Genomic DNA, 26712 nt, shown 5'->3' with positions numbered 1-26712 from the left:
TGGAAGATGAGAGACAAGGCGGGCCTACGATGACCCAGCTGCCCGGCGTGTCTGAGCTGTGCTGTGGGGAATGGGAACACTCAGAGGCAGAGCGATACATCTGTCCTTGGTGGAAGAGACAAAGGTGGGAGTCAGGACAGCAAGGCAGCTAGAGTCTGCGAGGCAGAGTGCTGGGGGGCAGAAGGCTCTACAGTGAGGCAGCTTTGGAGAATTGGAGAGAGAGTCCCTCCAGTCTTCAGCCAAGGCTGACCAAATCGTGCCTGTGAGGACGCTACGTGAGACCAAGAAAATACGTGCAAACAAGATAAAGGGACTGCTGTGACTTCCCTCGAAGCCCAGTGGGTGAGAGTCTGCCTTTCAAAGCAAGGGTCTCAGGTTCGATCCCCGGTCAGGGAACTAAGACCACACGTGCTTTGGGGCAACTGAGCCAGGGCCCTTCAACTAGGACACAACATAGCCATAATTAATTAATTATTTTTAAACTTCTAAAAAAAAAAAAAAAGATAAAGGGACTACTTTAGTTACTCACATAGAGCCAGGAAGAGCTCTTGTCCCTCTGGAACAGAGTGGAAAACCTCATAAATTCTGAATACTCTGAAGAGTTGGGTTTCTTTTCCCCACTTCAGTGATAAAAAGTTAGCCCTGGATTTAAGACTGCTTGAGAGTCCCTTGGACAACAAGGAGATCAAACCAGTCAATCCTAAAGAAAATCAACCCTGAATGCTCATTGTAAGGACTGATGATGAAGCTGAAACTCCAATACTTTAGCCACCTGGTAAGAAGAGCTGACTCAATGGAAAAGACCCTGACGCTGGGAAAGATTGAGGGCAGCAGGAGAAGGGGTAACAGAGGATGAGATGGTTGGATGGCATCACAACTCGATGAACATGAGTTTGAGCAAGCTCCAGGAGATGGTGAAGGATAGGGAAGCCTCGAGTGCTGCAGTCTATGGGGTGTCAAAGAGTCGGACACGGCTTCAGTTCAGCTCAGTCACTCAGTCATGTCCAACTGTTTGTGACCACATGAACTGTAGCACACCAGGCTTCCCTGTCCCTCACTAACTCCTGGAGCTTGCTCAAACTCATGTCCATCGAGTCAGTGATGGTGTCCAACCATTTCATCCTCTGTTGTCCCCTTCTTCTCTGGTGTCATCCATCAGGGAAGCCCAAGAATACTGGAGTGGGTAGCCTATCCCTTCTCCAGTGGATCTTCCCAACGCAAGAATTGAACTGTGGTCTCCTGCACTGCAGGCGGATTCTTTACCAGTCGAGCCACCGGGGAAGCCCAGACACAACTTAGTGACTAAACAACCATCTCCACCAAGGCCAGATGAGAAAGGTGAGCCCCGATGTTAACTCACAATGTCCAGCAGTTGCAGAATGAGCACCCTCGTTGCTCCTCTGAGCCAGCATCTCCACCCAGAACTCATGCATTCATCCCCCCAGTATCCACTGCGGCCTTCTGGAGCACAGGCATCTGGCTGCCATGATGAGGGTGGCCTGGCCAGGGCAGGGGCAGAAGCAGGGCAGCAGGCCCAGACAGAGTGCAGCCAGGGTCTGACCAGAGGCAGCAAGAGACGGAGGAGGAGACGCAAGCCAACGATATGAACAGGGTAGAATCGGCAGGACTCTGTGACAGATTCTCTAGGGTTGGGGTCGGGGAGGTGAGTGTAGAGAGGCTGCTAGTGTGACTCCTGACTACTGGCCTGAGTAAGGGAGGATGCACTTGGAGTAGGAACAGATGTGCAAGCTCAGAGGTAAACGTAGGGAGCATAGTTTGGGTTGTGTAGGACTTGAAGGGCCTGCCAAACACTGAGGAAGAGGAACATAGCCAGGAGTGCAGGTCTGGACGTCACAAGACATGGAGGAGGAAAAGGTCACCCAGGGATGGGGAGCAGGGTTCAGCATCACTCATGGGGGAAGCAAGAAGGATCCAGGAAGTCAGAGTTGTGGGAGCGGAGGGAGGAAGGACACAGAAGCCCGAAGAGCAGAGAGCATCAGGGAAAACAAAGCACCGACAGCGTCTGATGCCATCGCCATTGATCGATCAGGTGAGATTAGAGGCCATTGCAGTTGGTGACAAGGGGGTCTCCAGGGCCCGTGGTAAGAAGATGTCAGGGGAGGATGATGCCAGGGCTGGCTGTGGCATTCTCCCTCCTCCAGGCCCCCGGCCTGGTGCTCGGCCGCTGGCACCAGCCAGGGTACCAAAGAAACACAACATCCTGGCTCAGCCTGGATCCTGGGAGATAAGCCAGGTCCCAGCACTTCAGAAATAATGGTCCAGCAGTGCACACAGGGGAAGACAAAGAAGCACGGCGCTAACGGACTCGAGACGCAAACCTTCTCTTTCTTCTCCTCCGTCCCGTACTCGTTAACAACAGGCTAGACCTATGGCGCATCAAGTGTCTGGAGGTTAAGGCGCAGCTGCTTGAAACTGGAATCACTCCAAGATCCAGGCCCGCAGAGTCCAGAACTAAGAAGCTGAGGCTGCCTCCCCCAGAGCCCTTCATCTCTCTCAGACTTTATTTTCTTGGACTCCAAAATCCCTGTGGATGGTGACTGCAGCCATGAAATTAAAAGACAGTTGCTCCTTGGAAGAAGAGCTATGACAAACTTAGACAGCGTATTCAAAAGCAGGGACATCACTTTGCTGACAAAGGTCTGTATAGTCAAAGCTAGGATTTTTCCAGTAGTCATGTATGGATGTGAGAGTTGGACCATAAAGAAGGCTGAGCTCCTAAGAACTGATGCTTTTGAGCTGTGGTGCTGGAGAAGACTCTTGAGAGTCCCTTGGACTTCAAGGAGATCAAACTTGTCAATCCTAAAGAAAATCAACCCTGAATATTCACTGGAAGGACTGATGCTGAAGCTCCAATACTTTGGCCACCTGATGAGAAGAGCTGACTCATTGGAAAAGACCCCGATGCTGGGAAAGATTGAGGGCAGGAGGAGAAGGGGGCAACAGAGGATGAGATGGTTGGATGGCATCTCTGACTCAATGGATATGAGTTTGAGAAAACTCTGTGCTGCAATCTATTGGGTCACAAAGAGTCAGACATGACTGAGTGACTGAACAACAACAACAACACATCTCTCCTGCCTAAAAAAGAAAGAGCCCTGGCTTTCAGCAGTGCAGAAGCCCCATCCTGGGGAAGGGAGGCGGCTAAGCCAGCAGGCGGGGAGCAGAAGAGGAGGCGGAGGTTTCCAGAAGGTTTGCTCCCCAGCCCGGATAAACACCTCCCTATCAGCCTTTGTTCAATTCAGGACACTAGGAGAGGTCAGCTTCCCACCAAGCCCAGACTGGCGGCTCCTTTTCCCTTCCTCCCAAACCTCCACTTTCTGCACCACCTGCCACCGAGAGGGGAAAACATCTCTTGTGTTCAGCAGCACGAGTCCAGCACACGTGGGTACGTCTGGAAGGGGAGCCACGTGGAGCGTGGCGGTGAGCTGTCTCCATCTCCGCTGACAACCTAGTAAAGGGGAAACGAACACAAAATTGCCTGGGGAGGCACCTGGGGCAGCTGGGGAATCACAGCAAGGTTTACAACTTGCATAAAACACCCCCCTTTCCAAAGGCACTCAAGATCTGGTCTCCAGCTGGTTCAGGGGTTCCCCGAATCCCCACAGGCAGAGGAGCCTGGTGGGCTACAGTCCACAGGGTGGCAGAGAGTCAGACACGACTGAAGCGACCTAGCTCGCACACATCAGGTGGGATAGACGAGGACCAACTCAGGTATTTTTCACATGGGTGGCTGAGAGGCAGAGGGCAGACGGCACCAGAGTCAGAGCCTCGGGCTTCTGGGCTCTTTCCATGCTACCTGGTAACCACCCAGGGCCCGAGGAAACAGCAAAAAATACAGGAAGGCCAGGGCCGAGACTCACTGGGGCTTAGGATGGAGCCCGACTGCCTGGACTAGGGCACACGTACTACCTTCCAAAGGCTGGGGCAGGGCCAGAGCTCTGGGTTCTGATGCCGAAGCAGAGCCACAAGAAGCAGGGGGATGGGCACAGGCTTGGCCGAGCATCAGGGAAGCCTCCAGTAAAACCACCAGAGCTGTCCTTGTGGACAGAACCCCAGGGCCCGGTTGCATTGGCAGCCCAGCCCGCTGGTTTGACTTTCTTTCCCTCCTGGAGTAGGGAGCATCTTATTGTTAACTTTATAAATAGCAGAGTGAATGACAGTGCCAGCCTAAGACAACTGTGAATAAAGGAGGCTCAGGAGAAGCTGGGCGAGAAGTCACATCCCCCTGCAGAGTGCTGGCCCTTGAGCCGGAGCATGGGACTCCAGAGAGCCTGGGGCTGGGAGCCAGAGCCTCAGGGTGGTTCAGATCCCTGGTCTGGACACAACCACCCGCCCTGCTCAGCTCCTACTCACATCAGCCAATGATGAGCATCAGGCCCAGTGGGAAAAAATATACTGGCTGATGCAAACCAACATCTGATGCAAACTGTGGTGTTGGAGAAGACTCTTGAGAGTCCTGTGGACTGCAAGGAGATCCAAGCAGTCCATCCTAAATGAAATCAGTTCTGAATTTTCATTGGAAGGACTGAAGCTAAAACTCCAATACTTTGGCCACCTGATGCTGAAACTGAAACTCCAATACTTTGGCCACCTGATGTGAAGAACTGACTCATTTGAAAAGACCCTGGTGCTGGGAAAGATTGAAGGCAGGAGGAGAAGGGGACGACAGAGGATGAGATGGCTCAATGGCATCACTGACTCAACAGACATGAGTTTGAGTAAACTCCAGGAGTTGGCGATGGATAGGGAAGCCTGGCATGCTTCAGTTCATGGGGTTGCAAAGAGTCAGACATGACTGAGCAACTGAACAGAACTGAATTGAACTGATGCAAACCTCCAACTCCTGTGCTTCAAGTGAGGTTTTTCAGGGGAGGCTTCACGGTCTCTCTGCCTCCTCCTCCCACCACAGAAGTCCAGGGAATTCCCACAGCCCGAGCACAGCCCTGACCTCCCCCAGCCCTTTCTGAAACTTAAGGCTTGCCTGTTCAGGAGGGTATTAAACGTATGCTCTCCCAGGTGGCTCAATGGTAAAGAATCCACCTGCAATGCAGGATAGGCCCAAGATGCAGGTTCAATCCCTGGGTCAGGAAGATCCCCTGGAGGAGGGGCATGGCAACCCACTTCAGTATTCTTGCGTAGAGAATTCCACAGACAGAGGAGTCTGATGTGCTACAGTCCGTGGGGTTGCAAAGAATCAGACAGGACAAGCGACTGGGTATGCACACACTTGTTTATCTGAAAATTGCTTCTCCAGTTTGCACAACTGTCCCCGTCTCTCTGCAGTCCTGCCTTTGCTGCTTGGCGGTGAATATCTTTCTGGGGGCAGCTTACCTGCAACCTTTCTTTGGGTTGGGGGATGATGACTATGACCATGGAGACTTCCTTTTTAGGGGATGCTGTGTGAATGACTGACAATCCCAACCAGTGTCAAAGGAAGGGCGCCATAATGATTTAACACCAGCATCTATAGAACGGGCTTCCCTGGTGATTCAGTCAGTAAAGAATCTGCCTGCGATGCAGGAGATCTGAGTTTGATCCCTGGGTCTGGAAGATCTCCTGGAGAAGAAAATGGCAACCAACTCCAGTATTCTTGCCTGGAGAATCCCATGGACAGAGGAGCCTGGAAGCCTGCAGTCCATGGTGTTGCAAGAGTCAGACGCAACTTATCAATTGAACCACTACCACCATCCATATAACACTGTCCATGCGTGATCATTCATAGGACAAAAGGTTTCTAACCTCTAACAGGTATCAGCCCCTATGCTAGGTGCTGGGATCCAATGGTGAACAGCACAGACAGAGCCCCTGCCTTCACAAAGTTTATGGTGGACTTGTCAACGAGGAAGTCAGCCAATGAGTACAGAGTGCTACACACTGCGACTGGTATAGGATCTGCGACACAGGTAGGATCACATGGTGGAGAATGGGGAGAGCTAAGTCTGACTTAAATGAGGGAGTGGAGTCAGGGAAGGCTTCCTGGAAGAGGTGGCATCTAAGGTGAGATCTGAAGGAAGAGTGATGATGGAAGGTGATGAGAGGAGGGAGGCAGGTGAGCGTATCTAGAGTGGAAGGGAAGGACATCAGAGAACAGCACTCTGGGCTGTGAGCTTGCAGAGCCGACTAAGTCCTGGCAAGGAGGTGGGACCTTCTGCAGTGATAATGGAAAAGCCATTGAAGGCGTTTGAGGAGAGGGGTAGCACAGTCTGGCCGCCACTTCAGAATGCAGGTCCGTGCTGCTATGAGGACAGAGGAAAGCCAGGGGCAGCTGGCGGGGGTGGGGGTGGGGGCGGAGGGGTGGGGTGCGCATCTGGAGCAGGTGCAGAGAGTCAGGCAAGAGGTGGGCGACGTGCCCGGGACGGCCAAAGTGGGACCCAAAAGAGGAGGACAGAGTCAGGGCAGAGGACAACCCAAGGAGATGCAGAATCACCGGAATCGCCAAGGACACGGGACTGGGGCTTGTTCCTCGGGTGACTTCACACCCCAAGATGAGGATCAGGAAGAGGGGGCAGACATGGGAGGAGGTGATGCTCCTGAGGGACCCTGTGAATCTGAGGTCCCTGAGAGGCACCGGAGTGGTTGTGACAGGGGGCAGCCAGACTGAATGGTCCAAGCTTGGGGCCCAGGTCTGGGCTGCAGCTGAGAAACACCAGCATATTGGAGAGAGGGCGTGAGAGGGTCTGGAGATGGTGTGTGGAGCAAGATGGGAAGGCCACCTACCCGCGACCTGAGGAAAACAGCATCCGGGTTCCGTAACAAAGGTCGTGCATCAGCTGCAAAGCCGGGGCTTCGGACCTCCCTGACCCTGACACTCAGATCCATCTCTATGATGTCTCCTCCCTGGAATCTTGTGCCCCACGTACAACTCTGCCCACCACACTGAGTCACCATTCCCTGACTCCATCTCGGAGCTCCAGGCCAGCGGTGAAGTGTGTACCTGGTGTGTGCTACCTGCAATGAACTACAAACCAAACGTGATAAGTTCATAAGAGCGGGAACACGTGCTTCTACAGATGTCTGTCCACACCCCCTCGCATAAACACGCCCACCGCCCTGCTACCTGGATGAGGTGGTTCACACCCGCTCTGCACTGAAATCCAAAAGCACACTTCATGCTTTGAACTGTAAATCGTCCCCTAAAAGCAAACCAAAAGCTGAGCAAATAAACTCAGAGTTACAACAGCGGGGAAGAAGGAGAAAACATGTGTCGAGTTTCTATTTTTCTGTCTTCTCTCGCGATCGTGTTTAATCCTTGTTTGTGGACTGTGAAGTGGGTTTTAATCCCACAGAGATGAAGATGAGATGATCAGACTCAAGGCTGCCTCCAAAACCTTCCCCACCTGCATCCTGGGACCATAGCTTTCATTCTGGAAAGCGGGGAGCAGAGAGACTTTCCAAGAGAAGGAAGTTGGCTGGTGTGCATGCGATGCGCAGGTTTATCTCCTTTATTCATTCAATAAATATTCATCAGTTCCCCACTCGGTACCTGAAGGCGAGAGTTGAACTAATGTGCATTAATAGAGAACATCCCTTAATTAGGAGCCCATTTAGGCTGGCAATGGGCTGCAATCATTTTCTGGGGATCCTCTGATTGCGCCTCCTTGGAGAGCGGCTGTCATAACTGCCTGTCAAGAAGCGATGAAGCCCTTGGATGTCACATGCCTGTGAGAATTGCAGCCTTTCATTTCCAGGCAGCCCCAGCCGTAAAGGGCCACCCCTTTCCCTCCCTCCAGCTAACAAGAGAGGATCCTTCACAACAGAGCTGCAGGTCAGGCCCTGATGGAGGCGTTTGCTAATCGCTGCTTCCTTTAGAGTGGTCTGCTCTCTATAGTACAACCCTCCAGTCAAGCCTCACCCCCGGTGAATACACTCTCCTGGGTCCATGGTCAAGAGGGCAGTGTGTTTAACTTGGTATTTAACACCCGATGTGTGGAGGGAGACTGGGCCACACATCTGTCTTCCCTCTCAGGAGTGTGGGGAGGGGGGCTCGATCCAGTCACAGACCAGTAGGAGTCGCTCTCATCCCAGGAGCAGGGCTTGAGGGGGGCCCAGAGGAGGCTGAGAGGTCTGCAGTGGGTGCTCCCTGCTTCTCTCCATCTCTAGGGGCTCCAAGAGATTTTGTTTTCATGCTCTGGGTCTTGCAGACACCAGAACCCTGGACCCCAGCATTGAGTGTGCATGTGGAATGGGGTAGGTAGGGCAGCCCTTGGGGCTTGGAGGACCCCATCCCTCCTGAGAATGTTTGAATCGGTGAGTCCATCACATCAGCAGGGGACACCTTTTATTCATCTGTGTGCCGCCCTGCTCCTTTGAGACATTGCCAGAGAAGCCTGGATGATAAATCAGAGCTTGTCTTGAGCATCTCCCTGTGTGCCAACGTGAGCTTATGTGAAGTCACTTGTTTAATCCTCATAACAGCTTCATGGGAAAAAAGTGCTACCACCATATCATAGATGATTAAACTGGGCACAGGTGATCGTGAGGCCCAACCGGGCTGAGGTCTGAACCCCAGGGGCAGGGCCCCGAACCTTCGCACAAAACTGCTTTGGGCCCAGATGCCAGTGACCCATGTGGCTTAATTGTTTGGAAGGTGCCCAAAAAGTCTTCACCCCTCCAGTCCTCCAGAACAGCCCTTCATGGAAGCTGGCAGTGGGCTCACGATGCTACCACCACAATAAGTCTCTGGCTACAGGAGGAGAAGAGGATGACAGAGAATGAGATGGTCGGCATCACCGACTCTATGGACATGAGTTTGAGCAGGCTCCAGGAATTGGTGATGGACAGGGAAGCCTGGCATGCTGCAGTCCATGGGGTTGCAAAGAGTCAGACATGACTGAGCGACTGAACTACTCCCAAGCCAGTCTCCTGGGAGGACCAGCGGATTGAACACATGGAGCCAGGTGCAGGCTGGCAGGCTCTGCCCTCTTCCACCCATGGATGTCTATCAGTTCCTTCCAGCCCTCCGGCGGTGAGAGCTAGTGCGGAGCAAAAGGGAGGACAAGCTTCCTGCTGGAAGGGGATGCAAGAGCGGAGAGAGGCCCCCATCAGTAGCAGAGCCACCAGCTCCAGAGCACCTCCATTCTGCTACTTGGGGCCCTACAATGTTTGTCAAGATATTACAACACAGGAATAAGAAGAGTTGCTTTGCAATTTGTGTAAACTAAACAAGGCAATACATATGAAGCATTGAACACCGAGTCCAGCACAAAATACAGACGTGAACACCGCAGCTCTTGCTATAATTTTGCTGCTACTCAAGGAAAGGGGGGCCCAGCCAAGGTGCTGGGGAGGTGGTGGGGGAGGTGGACAGTGGGTGGACTGGAGAAGAGAGACTACTTCCATTGATTTTGCAAGTATTTTGAGTCCTGTTCATTGTCATCTGCAAGTCACTCTCTACTCAGGCCTACGATGTGTTGGCTGAGGTCATGGGTTGAGTCGTCCCCCCAAAAGATGTACTGAAGCCCTAGCCACTGTTAGGGCTTCCCGGGTGGCTCAGTGGTAAAGAGGCATGCAGGAGACACGGGTTTGATCCCTGGGTCGGGAAGATGGACAATCCGCAGGAGACAACCCACTCCAGTATTCCTGCCTGGGAAATCCCATGAACAGAGGAGCCTGGTGGGGCTACAGTCCACAGGATCACAGAGAGTGGGACACGACTGGGCGACTAAACAGCAACCCCTGTGACCTGTGAATTTGACCTTGTTTGTAAACAAGATCTCTCCAATGCAATCGAATTAAGGATTCGAGGCCATACCTGACAAGGTGGGCTCTGGTTCAATATGACTGGTGTCCCTAGAAGAAGAGATACAGACACACAGGGGAGGGGGCCAGGTGGAGAAGGAAGCAGAGAGGTGGTGCTGCATCTATGAACCACAGCACAGCTGACAACCACCAGAAGCGAAGAAGAAGTCAGCAAACACAATCCCCTAAGAATCTCTGGCAGGAACCTCACCCTGCAGATGCCTGGATTTCAGAACATCTGGCCTCTGGAACCCGGAGACAATAAATTCCTGTTGCTGAAGCCACCAGTTTGTGGTATTTTGTTGCAACAGCCTGAACAATGAAATAAAATTACAAAGATAAATTAAAAAACAAAGTTCCTGTCCTGAAGTCTCTGCTATTTACTTCATCCCAAGAAAGAAGCTGGATGAACGTTCAGATTTAACGATGATCAGACAATGGTCTTCAGTCCAACTTTCAAAAATGTATACTTTGTTACTCAAGAGTTTTTCCTGGCCCACTGGCAAGGATTTGGGGCTCAGGGGCATCGTGGAACAAGGACTGTCCTGGCCATAGGTCCCCGCCACCCATGGGGCACAGCAGTGAGAACCATAAAAACAGGAGAGGAAAGCCAGGGCTGGTGTCTTTTCTTGGACTTCTTCCCAATCCACCATTTGTGGTTTCTCCAGTTAATTTCCGCATTCTTTCTCTTCGTATTTATTTTGAGTATCTACTCTGGTCCTCCTGCTGCCTTCACAGCCCCATAGAGTGGAGAAGCCACAGGTCTCAGTGGCTAGAAAACCAGAGCTTGGGTTCCATCACTTCCTCTCTGTGGGATCTTGGGCAAGTCACACTAACTTTCTGTGCTTTGGTTTCTTCATCTGTCCCATGGGAATAGGATGGAACTCGTTGTGTTTGTATATGGTGTACAGGATGGAGCCTGTGTATGCATGTATGTAATATAGGATGGCATCTCTTACACGAGACAATAGATGCCAAAGCATTTGAAGTGTCATATGAAAGGGAGAGGTATCTTGTTATGCACAATTCCTAGATCTTATATAGGGTAACAACTAGTTTTTAGTATTCCGTATCAGCATACACCAGAAAATTAGTGCCAAGTATCAAAAGCAATCAATTAGAGTCTAAAGAAGGTAGAGACGGCATTGACTTAGGAGGAAACATGGTATTAACAACCAACATTGAGGAACTCCGGTGTTGGAAAAATTTTCCTGCCTCTTAAATAACTTAAAGTTCCCATCCGGCTCTAAGAGTCTATGACTTTATGAAAAGGTATACGTTGAGCTATTTGCTTGTATAACATTACGTTTTAAAAAGAGATCCTTACAGACTTCCCTGGTAGTCCAGTGGTTAAGAATCCACCTGCCAACACAGGGGACGTGGGTTCAATCCCTGGTCCGGGAAAATTCCATATGCTGCGGGGCAACTAAGCCCATGCTCCACAACTACTGAGCCCACTCTCCAGAGCCCAGGAGCCACGACTACTGAAGCCTGCACGCTCTGGAGCGCGCGCACACATCTGCCACTGCAATGAGAAGCCCGCACACTGCAAACAGCAGCCCTCTCCCACTGCAACCAGAGAAAGCCCTCGTGGAGCAACAAAGACCCAGTGCAGTCAAAAATAAAAATGAGTTAAAAAAAACAATCGTTACTTATGGGTCACCCGTTACAAATCTGGGGAAAGTTGAGATGCTTGACGGACTTCTAATAACAAAATAGAAAAGCCTTTTGGTGTGTGAAACATCCAACCGTCTGGGTACCCCTGGAGGGGTATATCTTCTCAACCCCACCTCTCCTGGCTAGTCCAGAATTTCAGAGGAAAGGGTTGGCATCACTCAGAACAGAGTTTAGTACAGAGGGTGACAGCCCTCGTGCAGTCCCAAACGCAAAAGCAACCAGACAGTCTTTAATCTCCTTTTAGAACAGAACAAACCAAAGTGACTCCCATGGCAATGAAGAGGTGGAGCTCAGACCTAAGAACTTCCTGACTGAAAATGCACAAGGAATTTGGTGAAGCTGCCTTCTCTGAAGCTCTGTAACTAACAACCAAGGGGCCAACTGCATCGTGGGTGCAGAAAGTGGGCTCGGGATGGTCCTTGCTGCCCGAGCTTCCTCTCCTCTGGCCAAGCCCGTGCACGACTGGACAGCAATGCCTGCCCATCACACAACACCACCATCCACTTCCAGTTACCTTGGCAGCTCACATCTCGCAACGCTGCCCGTTCTTCCCCTGCTGGCACAGGAGAAGCCAAGGTGTAAATGCTGTTTTTACAGATTTTTTGCATGTTCCACGCTGGAATGTGATAATCACTTCACATCGCAGTTAGCACAGAGGAGGAAATGAAAACCGCTCCTGAATCAGAGACGGGAGTGTGGTTTCACCCTCTCTGACAGCCAAAAGCCAATGGAGGACTCCCCCAAGAGCCAAATTTCCCAGGAGGAAAACAAAACAAAACAAAACAAACGTGGCTATCTTCTTAATTCTCCTGAGTTCAGTTCAGGACTGAAATCCGTGTTTGCAGAGGGAGGAGAAATGCGTGCAGACCATGGTTTTGGGGACCATTTCAGCTGGAGAAACAAGGGCAGGGTGAGTCCATCCTGTTGGCACTTTCCCGGCGAGGCTCCTAAAAGCTGATGGCTTGATGGTGATCGCGAAGGTCTCTGGAGCTCACAAGGCTCTAAACCCTTTGCACGAATTAATTCATTCAATCATCGCAACAGCTTTACGAGGCCCAGAGAGGTTAGGGGCACCTTGTTCATCATAACAACACATCTACTGAGTTCCGAGTAAAAGCCAGGCGGTCTGGCTCCAGAGCCCCACACTCGTTAGAAAGAGACACCATGTGGACCTCAGAGAAGTGGGCCTGGGTCTTGCCAATTCTTGTCCTCTTCCTCCTCCTCCTCTCTCACTTTTGTGCTATAGGACCACACACTTAAGTGAGAAACCCTGAGAAGAGGGATCCATCGGCCAAAACCACCAACAGGCACCATGTCAGAATACAGCCCCAGTCTCCCCGTAACTCACAGGAGCAGCGCCCACTGGCGCCCCAACCCGGGTCTTATTGTAGTTTTCCCAACCCATAAATATTCTCTCTCTCCTTGGACCAGGAAGTCAAGATGACATTCAAAAACCAGTCTCCAAAATGACTCCTTTGCTAAAACTGTTTTCACACCCATGGAGGCTTCCCTTTGAGGTGCTGAAACCCCAGTCAGGGAGGTGGGCACCATAAATAATGCATCAGGCTTTCACTGAGAGCCGGTAAAGCAAGCAGCAGCTCCAAAGCGTCCACCATCGCCCACGGCTCCTAATTGGGCATTGTGATTAATCCATTTATTTGCTATTCAGACGAACACCCCATAGGAAGAGTCAGTCATTACCAACTATTAAGTAGGAACACGGGTAACCAAAATGTACCCGGGCTTGGAGCTTTGCAGCACCTAATTCCCAGAATCTCCTCTCATTTTATGTTTTCCGGATCCACAAGAATCTAAGCACAAGAGTGGGAGATAGGAGGCCCAGTTTGCAGAAAGTGATTAAGACCCAGAAGGCTCACGAATTTGTTCATATTCCTATGAATCAGTCAACATTTGTCAATGATTTTAATTTACTCTGCGTCAGGCCCAGTGTCAGAACAGGGTAGACCTGCTCCCCACCACCCCGAAAGTTCTTTATCCAACTAGAGAAACAGATATATAAAAATGCAATTACCTTGTAACAGGGAAAGTGAGAGATAGGTGTTAGGAGCACAGAAGAAGGAGAGGAACACTCCATCTCCATAGGGATGGAGGATATATGGAAGAGCTATTTAAATGGAAGGCTGCTCAGAGGAAGTGACCTTTGTATTGAGTCCTTCAGGTTGAGGAAGATTCGCCCCCCTCCCCAGAGAAAGAGGGGGAAAGAGCAGCCCAGGTAGAGGAACCAGGATGTGCAAAGGCATTCAGGCATGAAGTCGGTGTTTGCAGAGAACTGCATGGGGCAGATACGGAAGGGTTAAGGACATCAAGTTTTATCCTGTGTCCTAAAGGGAACAGGGTGACATGGTAAGTTTTGACAGCCACGTGTGCTCTTGAGCAGGTCTGTGCTTCTGAAAGCCCATTGAGCAGTGATGAAGAGGCTGGACTAGAGAAGAGGACAACGGGAAAGGGCCTCCTGCCTGAGTGAGGGTGGCAGCCTCGCGAGTGCGGGGTGCTGAAAAAGAGACTCCGATGGGCCCACTAGGAGGTTCTGAAGGCATGTGTGGAGCAGGGGAGAGGGAGAAGAGGCTGCCAGGAGGGGATGCGTGGGCGTTGATGCCCTCAGCTGAGGAGGAGAAGTGCACCTGAAGGAGGGAGCTGGAGAAAGTGGCAACAACGTTGGCCATGCCCCCCACCCCACCCCCCACCCCCCGCCACAAGCTGCACCCAGGATGCCCTCGGCCCAGCTCCAAACCTGTCTGGTCCAGGGAGGCTCTGCTCACAGATAGTTTTATTCCCCACTCTCCTTCCTGCATAGAGATTAGAATATCTCTCCCTACCTTTACTTTGTGAGTGATCACTTGCTCCCTGTTCTCCTTGCCTGTCCCAAAACAGCATCTCTTCCTTCCCAAACATCCTCTCTCCCCATCTTCTTGCCTGCTCCCATCCACACATGGCATCGTTTTAGAAGTAGCCATGTAGGGACTTCCCTGGTGGTCCAGGGGTTCAGACTCTGCACTTCCACTGGCTGGGGGGTGGGGGAGTGCAGGTTTGATCCCTGGTTGGGGAACTAAGATCTGTATGCTGCATGGTGCAGTGGAAAAAAAGAATCAAGGTAGCAGTATAGGGCAAAGGGCAATGAGTTAGAAGTGGGGGCAGTCTGTGCTCCAAGGCTGTCCTAGCCGGTCAGGTAATATTTAGAACTTGCTGGACCTCTCTGCCTCAACATCCTCATCTGTAAAATGGGGCTACACAATGAATTCTAACCTTCTCTTATCTCACAGGATTATGGTGAGGATAAAGTGAGATAAAGTGCTTGCAAACCACGCCAACAAAAGTCAGGAAAATGTGCTACCGAATGATCTGGATCAGCCGGCACTCCTGTCCACCAAACTGTGAGTTCCATGAGGGCAGTGGCCTAGTGTCTTTATCTTTGAACCTCGGGAACCTAATTATTCCTGGCACAGAGTCAGTATTTGATAAAGATATGCTGAATTGAGAACAAGGAGAGCTACCACCATAGACACACACACACACCCCCGAGGCATCCTTGCTTCTCTCTCACCATAAATGCAGGCAAACCCACAGCACCCCACTTTTGGAAGTACTGCTCTAGTCCTGGCTCATTCCAAAAACAGGCAGTTCCTGGAAGAAAACCAAGCGATTGTCACGCTGCCTGGATGCCTCCACCGGGGCACGTTGGCCCAAGTCTGAATTCCTCCCTTTCTTGGGGAAGCTGCGAGGAACTGAACCCCAGACTCACTCCCCGCCCCGGGAGCCCCAGCTGGATCTGCCCCTCCCCCTGTGTGCCAGGCGTGCGACGTGGGTTGGTTTTTTTTTTTTTTTCCTCGCAGGAGCTCGCCACCTCTACTGCTGTTTTCATTGATGCCTTGAGCAGAGCTGGCATGTGCAACCGCCGAGAAGGGGGAGCGTTGGAGCTGCGGGGGAAGCAAGTAAAAATAGCCTGGCGCGCGCACACGCCGCGCTCTGCCTGCTCCGGACGCCTTGAACCTTGGCGGAGGTGTGGAGCTCACAACAAGCTCACTGCGGACGCTGGCCCGGGGTCTGCGCCCGCATCTCGCGGGCAACAACAAGAGTGCGGGGGCCAGAGACCCGTGAAAACTTTTTTTTTTTTTTTTTTGGTGGGCCGGGAGAAGCTGTTCTTTGCTGCCCGCGCTCCAGCCACATGGCTGCAGGGACTGCTACGTGCCCGCTGGGCCAACGGATTACAGAAGTGCGGCCTTGACTCGGAGCTATTTTTAGAAATCACTTCTGCGGGTGGGCGATCACAGCGAGGAGGGCGAGGGGTTCCGTACAGGCGAGCTCTCTGCCTAGCGCTACACAGCTTCCTAAATGCCCTCTCACCGGTGGGGCACCGGGAGGGGCCCCGCACGCGCTGGCTCTGCCCTAACTCAAGGAGACACAGTAGCTCCTGGACGCCCCGCTGCTCTATCCCGGAGCATTTTTTTGTTTCGAAATCGACAGGATGTGTGCTGCTTCTAGTTTCTCGGAGAACGGGGATTTTAAAAAGCTTTGCTGCCTCCGCGGTGGGGTAGAGGGTTAGCTGCAGTTCAGACCTGGAGGGAAGACGGTTGGGAAGGGTCTCTGCCGCTTTGGGCATCCCACGGACGGAGGGACAATCCCCGCGCGCCACACCTCCGTCCCCGCCCCACGCTGCATATGGGCAACCATCTGTGAAAGGCACGGCAGCCCCACCAGACACCAGGCTATTAATAGAGTCCGGGAGTTTGTTCTCTGTCTTTTTCCTGCCACCGAGTAAGGGATGATCTACACACACACACACACACACACACACACACACACACACACCCCCGCCCCCGCCCCGGCGCACCGTTCCTCCAGGAAGGTAAGGGGGCTGCCCACGCGGATCCCCTGCATGACTACAGGTGCCCGGAGCCTACGGGCTGAGCCAGGGGTCATGACAGCAGAGTCAAAATGAGGACAGGAAGCCCAGCCTCTGGTCGGTCTCGGGACGCTGGGCTCTTGGCGGCTCCGAGCCAACTCGAGAGTCGAGAAAGGGCAGCTGCCGGGCTGCCGGAGACTGGGGGCCAGAGCGCAATTTGCGGAGGTCCCACTACCTCCTCCTCCAAGCTGCTGTGGCGCGGCGCGCAGCCCCCACAGCGCGCGCGGGCTCGGCTGCGGCAGGCGCGGGCGCTGTCCGCGGTCCTGAAGGTGGCCGCGGCCCGAGCTCCCTCCCCGGGTTAGCACCCCGAGGCGGCTCTAGGTCCCGGGTTGCGGACCTCTCCCCCGCCCCGGTCTGGGCGCCAGGGTCTGTCGGCGGTGCCCCTGCCCTACCCCGGCGCGGCGCGGCACTCCCGAGGCCCGAAGCTCTCCGCGGTGCGGCGGGGACCGAGAGCGCGAGCTTGAAGGGTGACGGCCCGGAGGGACGGTCCAGGCCCTGCAGGGAAACGACCTGGCCCCTGGGTCGCCCATCCAGGCTCAGCACAGTCCGCCACTTTGGAGCCCTAACGGAGCCCAGAGGAGAGGGCAGGGGAGCGCGGCCGCCCAGGGCTTGGGACTCTGGGTTGGGGGTGGGGGGTGGCGAGGCGGGCGCGAGCGAGCAGCGGGTGGAAGGAGAGGAAGCTGGGGTAAGAGCGACTCTTTTGCATTTTTCAAGAGGGAGGGGTCCTGAGACAGGCACCGTCTTTCCCCCACCCAGCACACACACACACACCACGCACACACACACAGACGCGCAAGCGGCCGGCTGGAGCAAGCGGGATGGAGCTGAGAAAGTTTGGCACCGGGACCGGCGCGGCGCGCGCTGGGGTCCGGGCGGCCGCGGGGTAGCCCGGCGGCCGCGGGGTGGCCGGGCCGGCCTCTGGCCTCCTTACCTCGGTGCTCTCGGCCGCGTTCTCCGCCATCTTCCTCCTTAGGAGCAAGCAGCGGGAGGAATGTTTCATGCCCATAAGAGCCAGCGAGGGTTTGGTGGCACAGTGATGGGAGAAAGAGAGAGCGGGTGTCGCTTTAAAAGAGAGAGAGAAAGAGAGAGAATGGGAGGGAAAAAAAAAAAAAGCCCAACCCAGCCCCTCTGCCGGAGCGTCGGCCGGTACCATCAACGGCGGTAGGGTCTTCCCTGCCGAGTCCACTTTGTTTTATTCTCCTCGGAGTCCAGTCCTTCGCACAGATCCGAGCGGCTCAGGCGCCCGCGACCCCCTCCCCGCCCCTCTCCGGCCGCGCTGCGGGCCCGGCAGGCGGGAGGCAGCCCCCGAAGGCTCCGCGGCGGCGGCGGCGGCGCCTCGCCGGCTGCTCTACTCGCAAAGTCCGGCCGGCCGAGGCAGCCGGCAACTCCTCTCAACTTCTGCCGATCGGCGGGCGAAGCCACACGCTCCCTGCGCGTCCCTCCCGGGGGCTGAGCCGGTGAGTGGGGGCGGGGAGGAGGCTGGGCCGGGCGGGCGGTGGCTGGGCGCAGACCGAGGGCTCCCGCGCCCTGGGGCCGCCCCCTCGGCTGGGCTCCGGGGGTCTCTGGGCCGCCTCCGCTGCCCGTAGCCGTAGACAACTTGCAGGGGGGTGGGGTGGAGGGGAGCCAGGGCTGCGTGGACGCGGCTGGGCCACGCTCGAGGCTCGGAGAAGGCAGGCGCGCCGGAGCTGGGCGCTAGCAGGTCCTCAGCCCCGGTGTGCGTCCTCCCCGCCCCCCAGGACTGGCGCTGGGCAAGGCTGGGCCACGGTCACTTCGCTCCGACCCCACCCCATCCCACCCCCTCTCCTGCTCCGCTGCCAATTCCTGGATGCTTCCTCGGCGTTTGGGGTTCCGGGAGCAAAAGGGTGGCTGTCTGGGTGAGGGAGGGTCCTTAACTCCTTCAACTCTAGGGCCAAGTGTGGCATCACCATCCTTTTTTTCTCCCACTCTGCCTCTCCTAGGGCTTGGGGCTCCCAGCCTCGCTGGGAAGGTGGGGCAAAGGTTCAGCCAGAAGTGGCTTGGAAAAGAGGGTGGGAGGAAGTCAAGTGGGTGACCTGCAGCCGACCTCTCCCTCCCCAACCTCAGTCTTCCCTGGCAGTCCCCTGCCCACACATCTCTCTTCTCCCTCCTCACCCCTCCCCCAGCATCACCAGATTTTGAAGTCCCTTTTATGGGAGAGAAGGAGGATGTCACGTACCCATTAGGATTCTCTTGGTCCTTTTTTAAGGGAGTTTGGGCGGTAGCAGGGGGTGTGAATTTTTATACAATGCATTCCTGTCTTCACTTGGAGAGCTTCTTTTTCTCTTAGTGGCCATCTGTCAGGCTGGTGGGAAACAAAGCTGGGCTTGGGGCAGGGGGCGGGGGTGGGGGGTGGGGGGAGGCATTCTGTCTCCAATTACAACAGGCCAACTTGGTTCTGACTCCTTCAAAGACAGCTGCACTTTTAAAGCTTTCACTTCACGAGTCGAGGGCAGGGACCCAAAAGGGGCTCCTTGGTCCTCCTGGTGCTCTGCACTTCATCCCCATGCTGACCCAGGGAGAGCAGTCCTGCATGCATGCCCTGGTTGTTTTTAACATCACCTTTGACAGCCTGATTGTCCTCAACTAACCCCAGCGTCCATTGAAGAAATGGGCCAGAAACTAAAGAGGTTTCCATCACCTGGTCCTGCGGGGAAAGAGGATGCCTTGCAGTAAGTGCAGGAGGGAGAGGATGGAGAGTGAGCGAGCAAGACGGTTGAGTTCCCAGTGATTCTGTGTGTATGTGTGTTTAATTGAGGAAGGAGTAAATTTAAACGAATGACCTTAACCTCCTTAACCCTGTCCTTTCTCAGCCCACAGACCTGGGTAAGTGACCAGAGTCTTTGGTGACACTGGTCATTCTCCTCCCCTTTCACATCCTGCCAATGTGCCGAAGGTTGGGGGTGGGGGTGGGAGGGTAAATGAGCTGAATTTAAAGAATGACCTTTACCCTCTGGAACCCTGTTTTCTCTAAGCATCTTTCTCAGAGACAAAAGATCTCTCGAGACATATGATCTTCCGCTGGGAGAGGCTCAGCACTTGTAAGATCAACGGAAACCAGAAAGGATCTTCCCACTTCAGTCCTATCCTGTCATTTTTTTGGGCAAGGACCCTGTGATCCTTCAGCTGGCTGACGGAGCATCTGAGATGAGCTCCCCAGCCCTTGGCTTCCAGTCCATTATTCTTCCCTCACCCCAGCCCATGCCACCCCACACTGCTGCAGCCTGTGCAGGGCATCCATTCTGTGACTAACCGGGGCGGGGAGGGAGGTTCAGACAAGCTCCCACCAAAATAGGCTGCTGCCTGTGCGTGATTATGTTGCTATGAGAACCTCAGTGGGTGTGTTTCCTCTGTTCTCTGTTGAAATCTCTCGCTTGGCTTCTCCCCAGGCACGGCTCCCCTCAGAATGGGGAGCAGAGAGGCTGAGATGGGAGAGCTGTATTCTCATGGCAAAGAGTGTTCTAGGCCAACACATCCAACCCTGAGCCAGCCTGGGGTGGTGCCTCAGTTGCCAAGGCCCCCAGGGTGGCTCCAGAGTGGCTGGAGGACCACACTGGGCTGTCTGAAAGTGGATGCTCCTGTCCTCTGCAGAGCCATCTTGGAGCAGAGAGCAGTGGCCCCTTCTACGCTCCCACCTCATTAATCACTACTTTAAAAGACTAAGTTTGGGGGTGAATTGCTACACAGCAAAAGATGACCTGAATACTCATCTCCTGAGTTGTGAAAAGTCATAATGTATTTAAAGTGCCCAGCACACAGTAGGCATTTTGTGGTACCATTTTTCTCACCATCCCCACTGTTCACAAGGATTTCGGTCTTTCTCCATATCTTTTGCACAAGTATGTTGGCATACTCCTTTGCAGGATTAATGTAGTCATTCCACCAAGAACTTACTGGGCAGCGCTTTTATACCTAGCCCATGAGCAGGCACTGGGCTTTAGCAATAGGCAAAGACACTGGAATGACCATTGAGGAGGTCCAATCACCTTGGATGCGCGTGCATGTGTTCAGTCGCTAAGTTGTATCTGACTCTTTGCAAGTCTGACTGTAGCCCGAAAGGATCCTCTGTCCTTGGGATTTCCCAGGCAAGAATACTGAATGGGTTGCCATTTCCTCTTCCAGGGGAACTTCTCAACCCAGGGATCAAACCCACATCTCCTGCGGGTTCTTTACCACTGAGCCAACTGAGAAGCCCTTAATCACCTTGGATGTTTTGAAATATACAGAACTTTTATAGAAGAGCTTTCTTTGGAAAGGACTCTGGTGGGAGGCAAGAGGGCCTATGACCGGGGGTACAGGGGAGCTATCCAGGGTGTGAGTTAAATGTGTGGTCTGTAAAGTAAGTCCTACCTGGTAAAGAAATCCCAAAGACTAATTTTGCTGTTGTCATTTTTCTTACACCAGGTCTGCAATGCAACAAAATGGATTGAATAGTACAAGTGAAATGCTTAGAACATGCCTGGCTCATGGTAAGAACACGGACACTGCACTCACATTTCAAGGCCCTGAGCTGGGGGCTCTGAGTTCAACTCAATCAAGCCCTTCTCACGTGCTGGAGATTCTCCCAGACGTAATGTGTCCTCATGAAGTTCTTTCGACAACTCTGTGAAGTTGATATACTGTCGCTGTCTCCACATCATAACAGATGACACAAAAACACAAGAGAACAGCCCACGTGGTGGAGTGGGCTTGCGAGTCCAGGATGCCAGCATGATCTTCCAGAGGTCACCCAGGGTTCCAGGGACAGGGGGTGGGTCCCAACCTTGCTGAGAATCATCCAGAGAGTTTTAGAAACACCATGCTCTGGTTCTACCCCCAGAAACTAAGACTTAGTGAAGAAGAAACTAGTACCTGGATCTTTTTTTTTAAGTCCCCGGATGAGTCAAACAGGTAGTCATGGTTGAGGACAGTTGGCTATTTAGAGATGAAAAGACCCATTTGAGGAAAAATCCCTAAGTCACAGAGAAGACCCATCCAAAACTGTAAGAAGCCTCACATTATCAAAAGGTCCATCCCTAACAGAGGTCCTTGAGAGAGTAAAGCTGTGCTGTGGGTTGGCTGAGTATGCAGAGGTTTTTGAAGGACGCTTGGGGAGGACTATGCTGTAATTGGACCAGTTATCCTGCCTAACCCCTTCATGGATCACTGTCTTGTCGTGGCAAAGGGGCTTGCATAACTCAATGAAGCTATGAGCCAGGCCAAGCAGGGCCACCCCAGATAGGCAGGTTGGGGTGGTTATATCTCCAGGAGATAGTGGGGGACAGGGAGGCCTGGTGTGCTGCAGTCCATGGGGTCATAGACAGACATGACAACCGAACAACCACAATCCTTCTTTATGAGATGCCACAGAAAACCAAGTCGCCTGTCACTAGAAGGGTTCAGTTGGACTCATTATTTGGCATAGATGTAGTAGCAGAGCTGCAAACTCTGGAAGGCTGAGCAATGCCTCTAATGTTCCATCCACCCCATCATTGTCTCCTCCAAGCCCCACCCCTGGAAGATGAAGACCGTGTGTAGTAGATGTTCTTCAGAAGCCAGCCAACCCTTCCTCTGCTGCCTCCCCAAATCCAGCACCTGGGCTCAGGGTGCGGTTTCTCTGGCCTGCACACATACTGTTTAGGGAAACCCAGATGCCAGCTTGTTCAAATGTGGTTGCTGCAATAAGAGGGGATGTATAAGACATGTCACGTGGCTTCCCACCCCCGACTCCTCCTCCTCGGCGGAGCTCACACGTGGCCAGGGCTCACATATGGCTGAGACACGCTGCAGTGAATCCATGGCGCCTCAAGAATCAGGCCACAGTCGTTACCCATCACCACCTCCCAGCAGCAAACCCAGCAGTGTTCTTAGTGTCTTCTGGGAAGTGGGAGCCAAGCCAAGGCTGCAGCAGCCAGCTACCTGGCTGAGCCTTCAGACAACCCCTCACCTGGGGAGTTCTCCTGCATGAAGCCTCCACAGTCCTATTTCTCCCCAATTCAAGCCAAATTGTTTCTTAAACTATGTTCCCCCAAACAACTTAAAGAGTGCCACCAATGCCTGCAAAGTAACGTGAGTTTTTTTTTCAGTTGCCATAAAAACCAGAATGTTATTTCTTCTTTACTCTGATAATGTCTGATTAAATGGATTCATTGTAGTCTTCTGCTGGATATGATCTTGTTTGACTTGACTATTTATTCTAACTATACTTGGGAGGCGTTTTCTTGGTAGTTCTTCAGAGCTTACTCCTTGGTGTTTTAAGCCCCTAAGAAGCTAAACCCCAGGCTATTGTTACCTACCTTTCTCCCAAGGTGAAAAGTGAAAGTCACTCAGCCATGTCTGACTCTTTTTGCAATCCCATGGACTGTATAGTCCATGGAATTCTGCAGGCCAGAATACCAGAGTGTATAGCCTTTCCCTTCTCCAAGGGATCTTCCCAACCTGGGGACTGAACCCAGGTCTCCCACACTGCAGGCAGATTCTTTACCAGCTGAGCCACAAGGGAAGCCCAAGAATACTGGAGTGAGTAGCCTATCTCTTCTCCAGTGGATCTTCCTGACCCATTAATTGAACCGGGGTCTCCTGCATTGCAGGCAGATTCTTTATGAATTGAGCTCTCAGGGGAGCCCTCCCAAGGTGAGAAGGACTCATAAGACATCCATACATTTTCTCAGTGGCCTACGATGGAACCTAAACTTCTCTGGAGGAGGCAGAAGAGGAATACGGTAGCAGAGCCCTTAGAGATACTATTTTAGTCTTTCTAAAATGCTGTCACAACAAAAATCAGCTTCTTCTCCTTGGTGGAAGCTGGATACTCCATTCCTTTCCTCTTAAGTCATTAAGATTCAGCTTCTTCTGGAAAATCTCTCCTGGGTCCCCCAAAGCCAGCTAGAAGTCAATTCCATTTATCTGGTGCCAGAACTCAGCACACGTTTTCTTCCATTAGCCCTTCTATAGCAGATACGCTAAGCCAAGCACTGTGCTGAGTGTTCTGGACCAGAAGATGAAAAGACACAGCCCTACCCTGATGACCTCTCAGGAGGAGATGGTTATGGATTCAGAGGTACTATCAGAGGTCATATGGATTGGGTCTTACAGGTTCAGTACAGCTATAACCAATGGCTTATTGTCAGGGAGGCCCTGCAAAAACTAACCACTGATATAGACAGGAGACCCTGGAGGCTTTAGGACCTGGAATAGAAGCATAGTAGCCTCCATTCAGGTAAGGCTGGGGACACATTATCAAGATACTAAAGTTCCTGTGTGCTTCCAAAACTTTTATGGATGGGAAATTTTGCAGCCTTGCCTCCCTCCCCAAAACATCAAGTACTGATATTTCTTGGGACATAACACACTGTGTGACCTGCCCCAGTGAAGAGCTCATCCTGAGTTTTAGGGATGGTCCTGCTTGGGGTGCACAGTAAGCTGAGGTGGCAAAAAAAGCTGTGCTTGGTTCCGCCTGTTTTCTTTCTGGACCAGTTAACTGCCCTGATCTATCTCTTCCCTTCCTAAAGCATTTTTTTTCTTTAATATAAACTGCTAGATTTTTAAAAACTTAAAAATTAAGTTCCTACCCCTCTCTGGTGATACGCTCATGTTTCTGTATATCCTGCTTTTGTTTCTCATGCAAATGTATGAACAGATCTTCCTTGACTTACAGTAGCGATTGTCTTCTGATGAACCCATCCCAGATGGAGAATACCATGAGTCAAAAATGCGCTTACCCTCCTGAACATCACAGGCAGGTTAGCCCTGCCTGCCTTAAACATGCTCAGAACACTTACATCAGCCTACAGCTGAGCAAGATCATCTCACACAAAGTCCATTTGGTAACACCCCACCTCCCCACATGGAATATACTGAAAGCAGGAAAGCAGAACGGCTATCTGAGTACAGAATGGCTCTACGAGCGTCGGTTGTTTACCACAATTGCAGGGCCGACCAGGAGATGTGGTCACTGCCACTGCCCAGCATCACAAGACTGTATTGGACTGCATGTCCCTAGGCCAGGAAAAGATCGAAATTCAACCTTTAAAGTATGGTTCCTGCTGAACACACCATCACTTTCATACCATGGTTAAGTTGTAAAATCATAAATCAAAACTCTGCTAAGTCAGGGACCATGAATGTGTTGTACAGAAGTGGAATAACATACATCACTCAGCAACTTGATCTCTTTGTTAAACAGTATGTTATTACCTTAGAGACTCCTTTCCAGGTTATTACATGTAAATCCAAGTTATTATTTTTAAACATGCAAAATGTCTCGCTATATGGATAAACCATGCTTTTGTCAACCAGCACCCTACTACTGATGGATTTTCAAGTCATTCTGATTTTTCTTGTCAGTCTAAGTGATTTGGCAATAAATGGTCTTTTACATACACCCCTATGAACAGGAATTTCATTTCCACAGGATAGTTTCTCAAAAGTGGCAGCATTTTAATGTATGTTGCCAGATCCTTTCAAAAATTTGATTCCTTGGGGTGTAGCCTGAACCCTTGGAAGGTGAAAATCCAGCCTCCCTTCCCCGCCACTATTCCAATGTTAAGTACAAAAATATTTACTTACTGCATTAAAAGCCCTGGATTGGGTACTTGAGGGGGAGGATCCATGAAATAAAAGACACAGTCCTTGTTTTAAAAACATTCCTACACCAAGAGCTCGACAGCCTGGCAGAGTGTTCACAAGACCATCTGAGGCATGGGGCACTTTTCCTGAGAGGAAACCAGGTTGATTCCAGGTCTAGGCAGCCAAGCATGGATTGGATGCTACCAAGAGGTTCTATGGTCTGAAAAACAATAAAGACCAAAAAATGGCATCAATTACCTGTCACTTGGGTGCAGTGCGCACAGGGGACTCTCAGGCCTGCGGGCACGTCTCATTTCCCGCTCCTTCTGGAGAGTTGTGCCAGGAGAACCTGGCTTGGAGGCCAGATGACCCTGCTTCTTGTCCAGGGGACCCAATAGAAAACCACCACCTGCAAAACCACACCCTGACTTTCCAGTAAGTCTTGCTTAGTCCCTTTGAAACATCTGTTGTGTCCAGACTTGCTGATAAGATGCAGTCCACCCGTGACTCACCTGTAACCCAAGGAAACCGTATACCGCTTAAAACCTCCCATGTTAGGCCGTTAGAGCCTGCTTCAGAGTGTGTGAGAGGCTGAGGGAGGAAGAAGCAAAAGGGAGGAGAGACCTTTGGCCACAGCCTGGGAGAAAGGGCCTGGGCTTTGTGGTCTTACAGACCAGTCGGTTAACCTCTCATTCCTATATCAGTGGCTTCATGGAGACGGCTCTCTGGCAGATGCACTGTGAGAATAAAATGAGCCAAGGCAGACCTAGCATCTAAGACAATTCCTAAGAAATAGTGTTCTAATAAAAGTGGGTTTCCTTCCCAGCATCTTCATAGAAGATCATGTTTGTCCACATAAGAGGGAAACAGAGTGATGTGGGGGAAGAGGGTCACCGCAGGGGTCAGCAGATCTGGGCTCTGGTCCCAGCTCTGTCAGTCAATGGCTGGGTAGCTTGAAAAAGTCCCTTTCCCTCTTCAAGCCCCTTTCTTTTTCTTTAAAAAAAAAGGGGGGGTTCACATGAGATAAGCCCCATGTCCCCTTTCTGCTTTGTCCTTTTATGCATGGTTTGAATGATGAATCCAATCACACCCAAATGACAACCAAGACTGGTCACATCTCAGACCAAAACTCAACTCTGATGGCCAAAACAAAGGCTGAAAAGTGAGGCGTGTCAGAGGGATCAAATGGAAAATCCAGGCCTGGCCAGTCAGACATTTACAAGGAAGGCTTGCCGCTAATGCTCATCGCAATGGTCACTCCAGCACTGGGCTAGGAGGGCGCACTCCATTTTTTTTTTAAACAGTCCTCTTTGGCTTTCGCAGCCTCAAAGTCAATAATCAAACAATCATTATAAATAGTCATCACTTCATTTTTGAGATGCTTACCAGGGGCAGAGTTCTGTGGGGGAGCCAGCAAGCTTCCTGACAGCCCAGGCTGCAGGGTTATGGCCAGTTACACCCCCATGAGGTCTCGGGGATCTTTTTTGACACATGAATCATTCAAAGCAGCAGATGATCCCCAAACTGCTTCTCTGACTCATGTATGTATCCAGGTACATGCAGACAGAACTTCTACGTGTCTCATGACTCTTGGCTTTAAAATATATTCACATTAATGTCTTGTCCCAAATACTCAGTGTCCACCCTGGGTGATAGTCCAGGCAGCAGCTTGCTGGGGTGCTGACAAGGCCAGCCAGAGTCTTCATCTCATCAGAAGTGGTCCCCCTGGAGCTGATTCTCCTGCAGGAAAACAAAAATCAGTTGTCATCATTACACACCTCCCAGGGTTATTC

General features: G+C 52.0%; 1 protein-coding gene across 1 annotated transcript in view; it reads right to left on the bottom strand.

The window, feature by feature from the left end:
* The window catches only part of PRMT8 (protein arginine methyltransferase 8), a 69943-nt gene extending 52580 nt beyond the window's left edge, over positions 1-17363 (bottom strand). Inside the window, exon 1 of the mRNA XM_005907217.2 lies at positions 17289-17363. Coding sequence (XP_005907279.2) covers positions 17289-17363 — 75 coding nt within the window. The remainder of the gene's footprint in view (positions 1-17288) is intronic.
* Between the last annotated feature and the right edge of the window lie 9349 nt (positions 17364-26712).

Source organism: Bos mutus, chromosome 5 (assembly GCF_027580195.1).
Source record: "Bos mutus isolate GX-2022 chromosome 5, NWIPB_WYAK_1.1, whole genome shotgun sequence".
Classification (NCBI taxonomy): domain Eukaryota; kingdom Metazoa; phylum Chordata; class Mammalia; order Artiodactyla; family Bovidae; genus Bos; species Bos mutus.
Note: the sequence above shows the minus strand (reverse complement) of the source record. Positions and strands in the feature narration are given on the sequence as shown.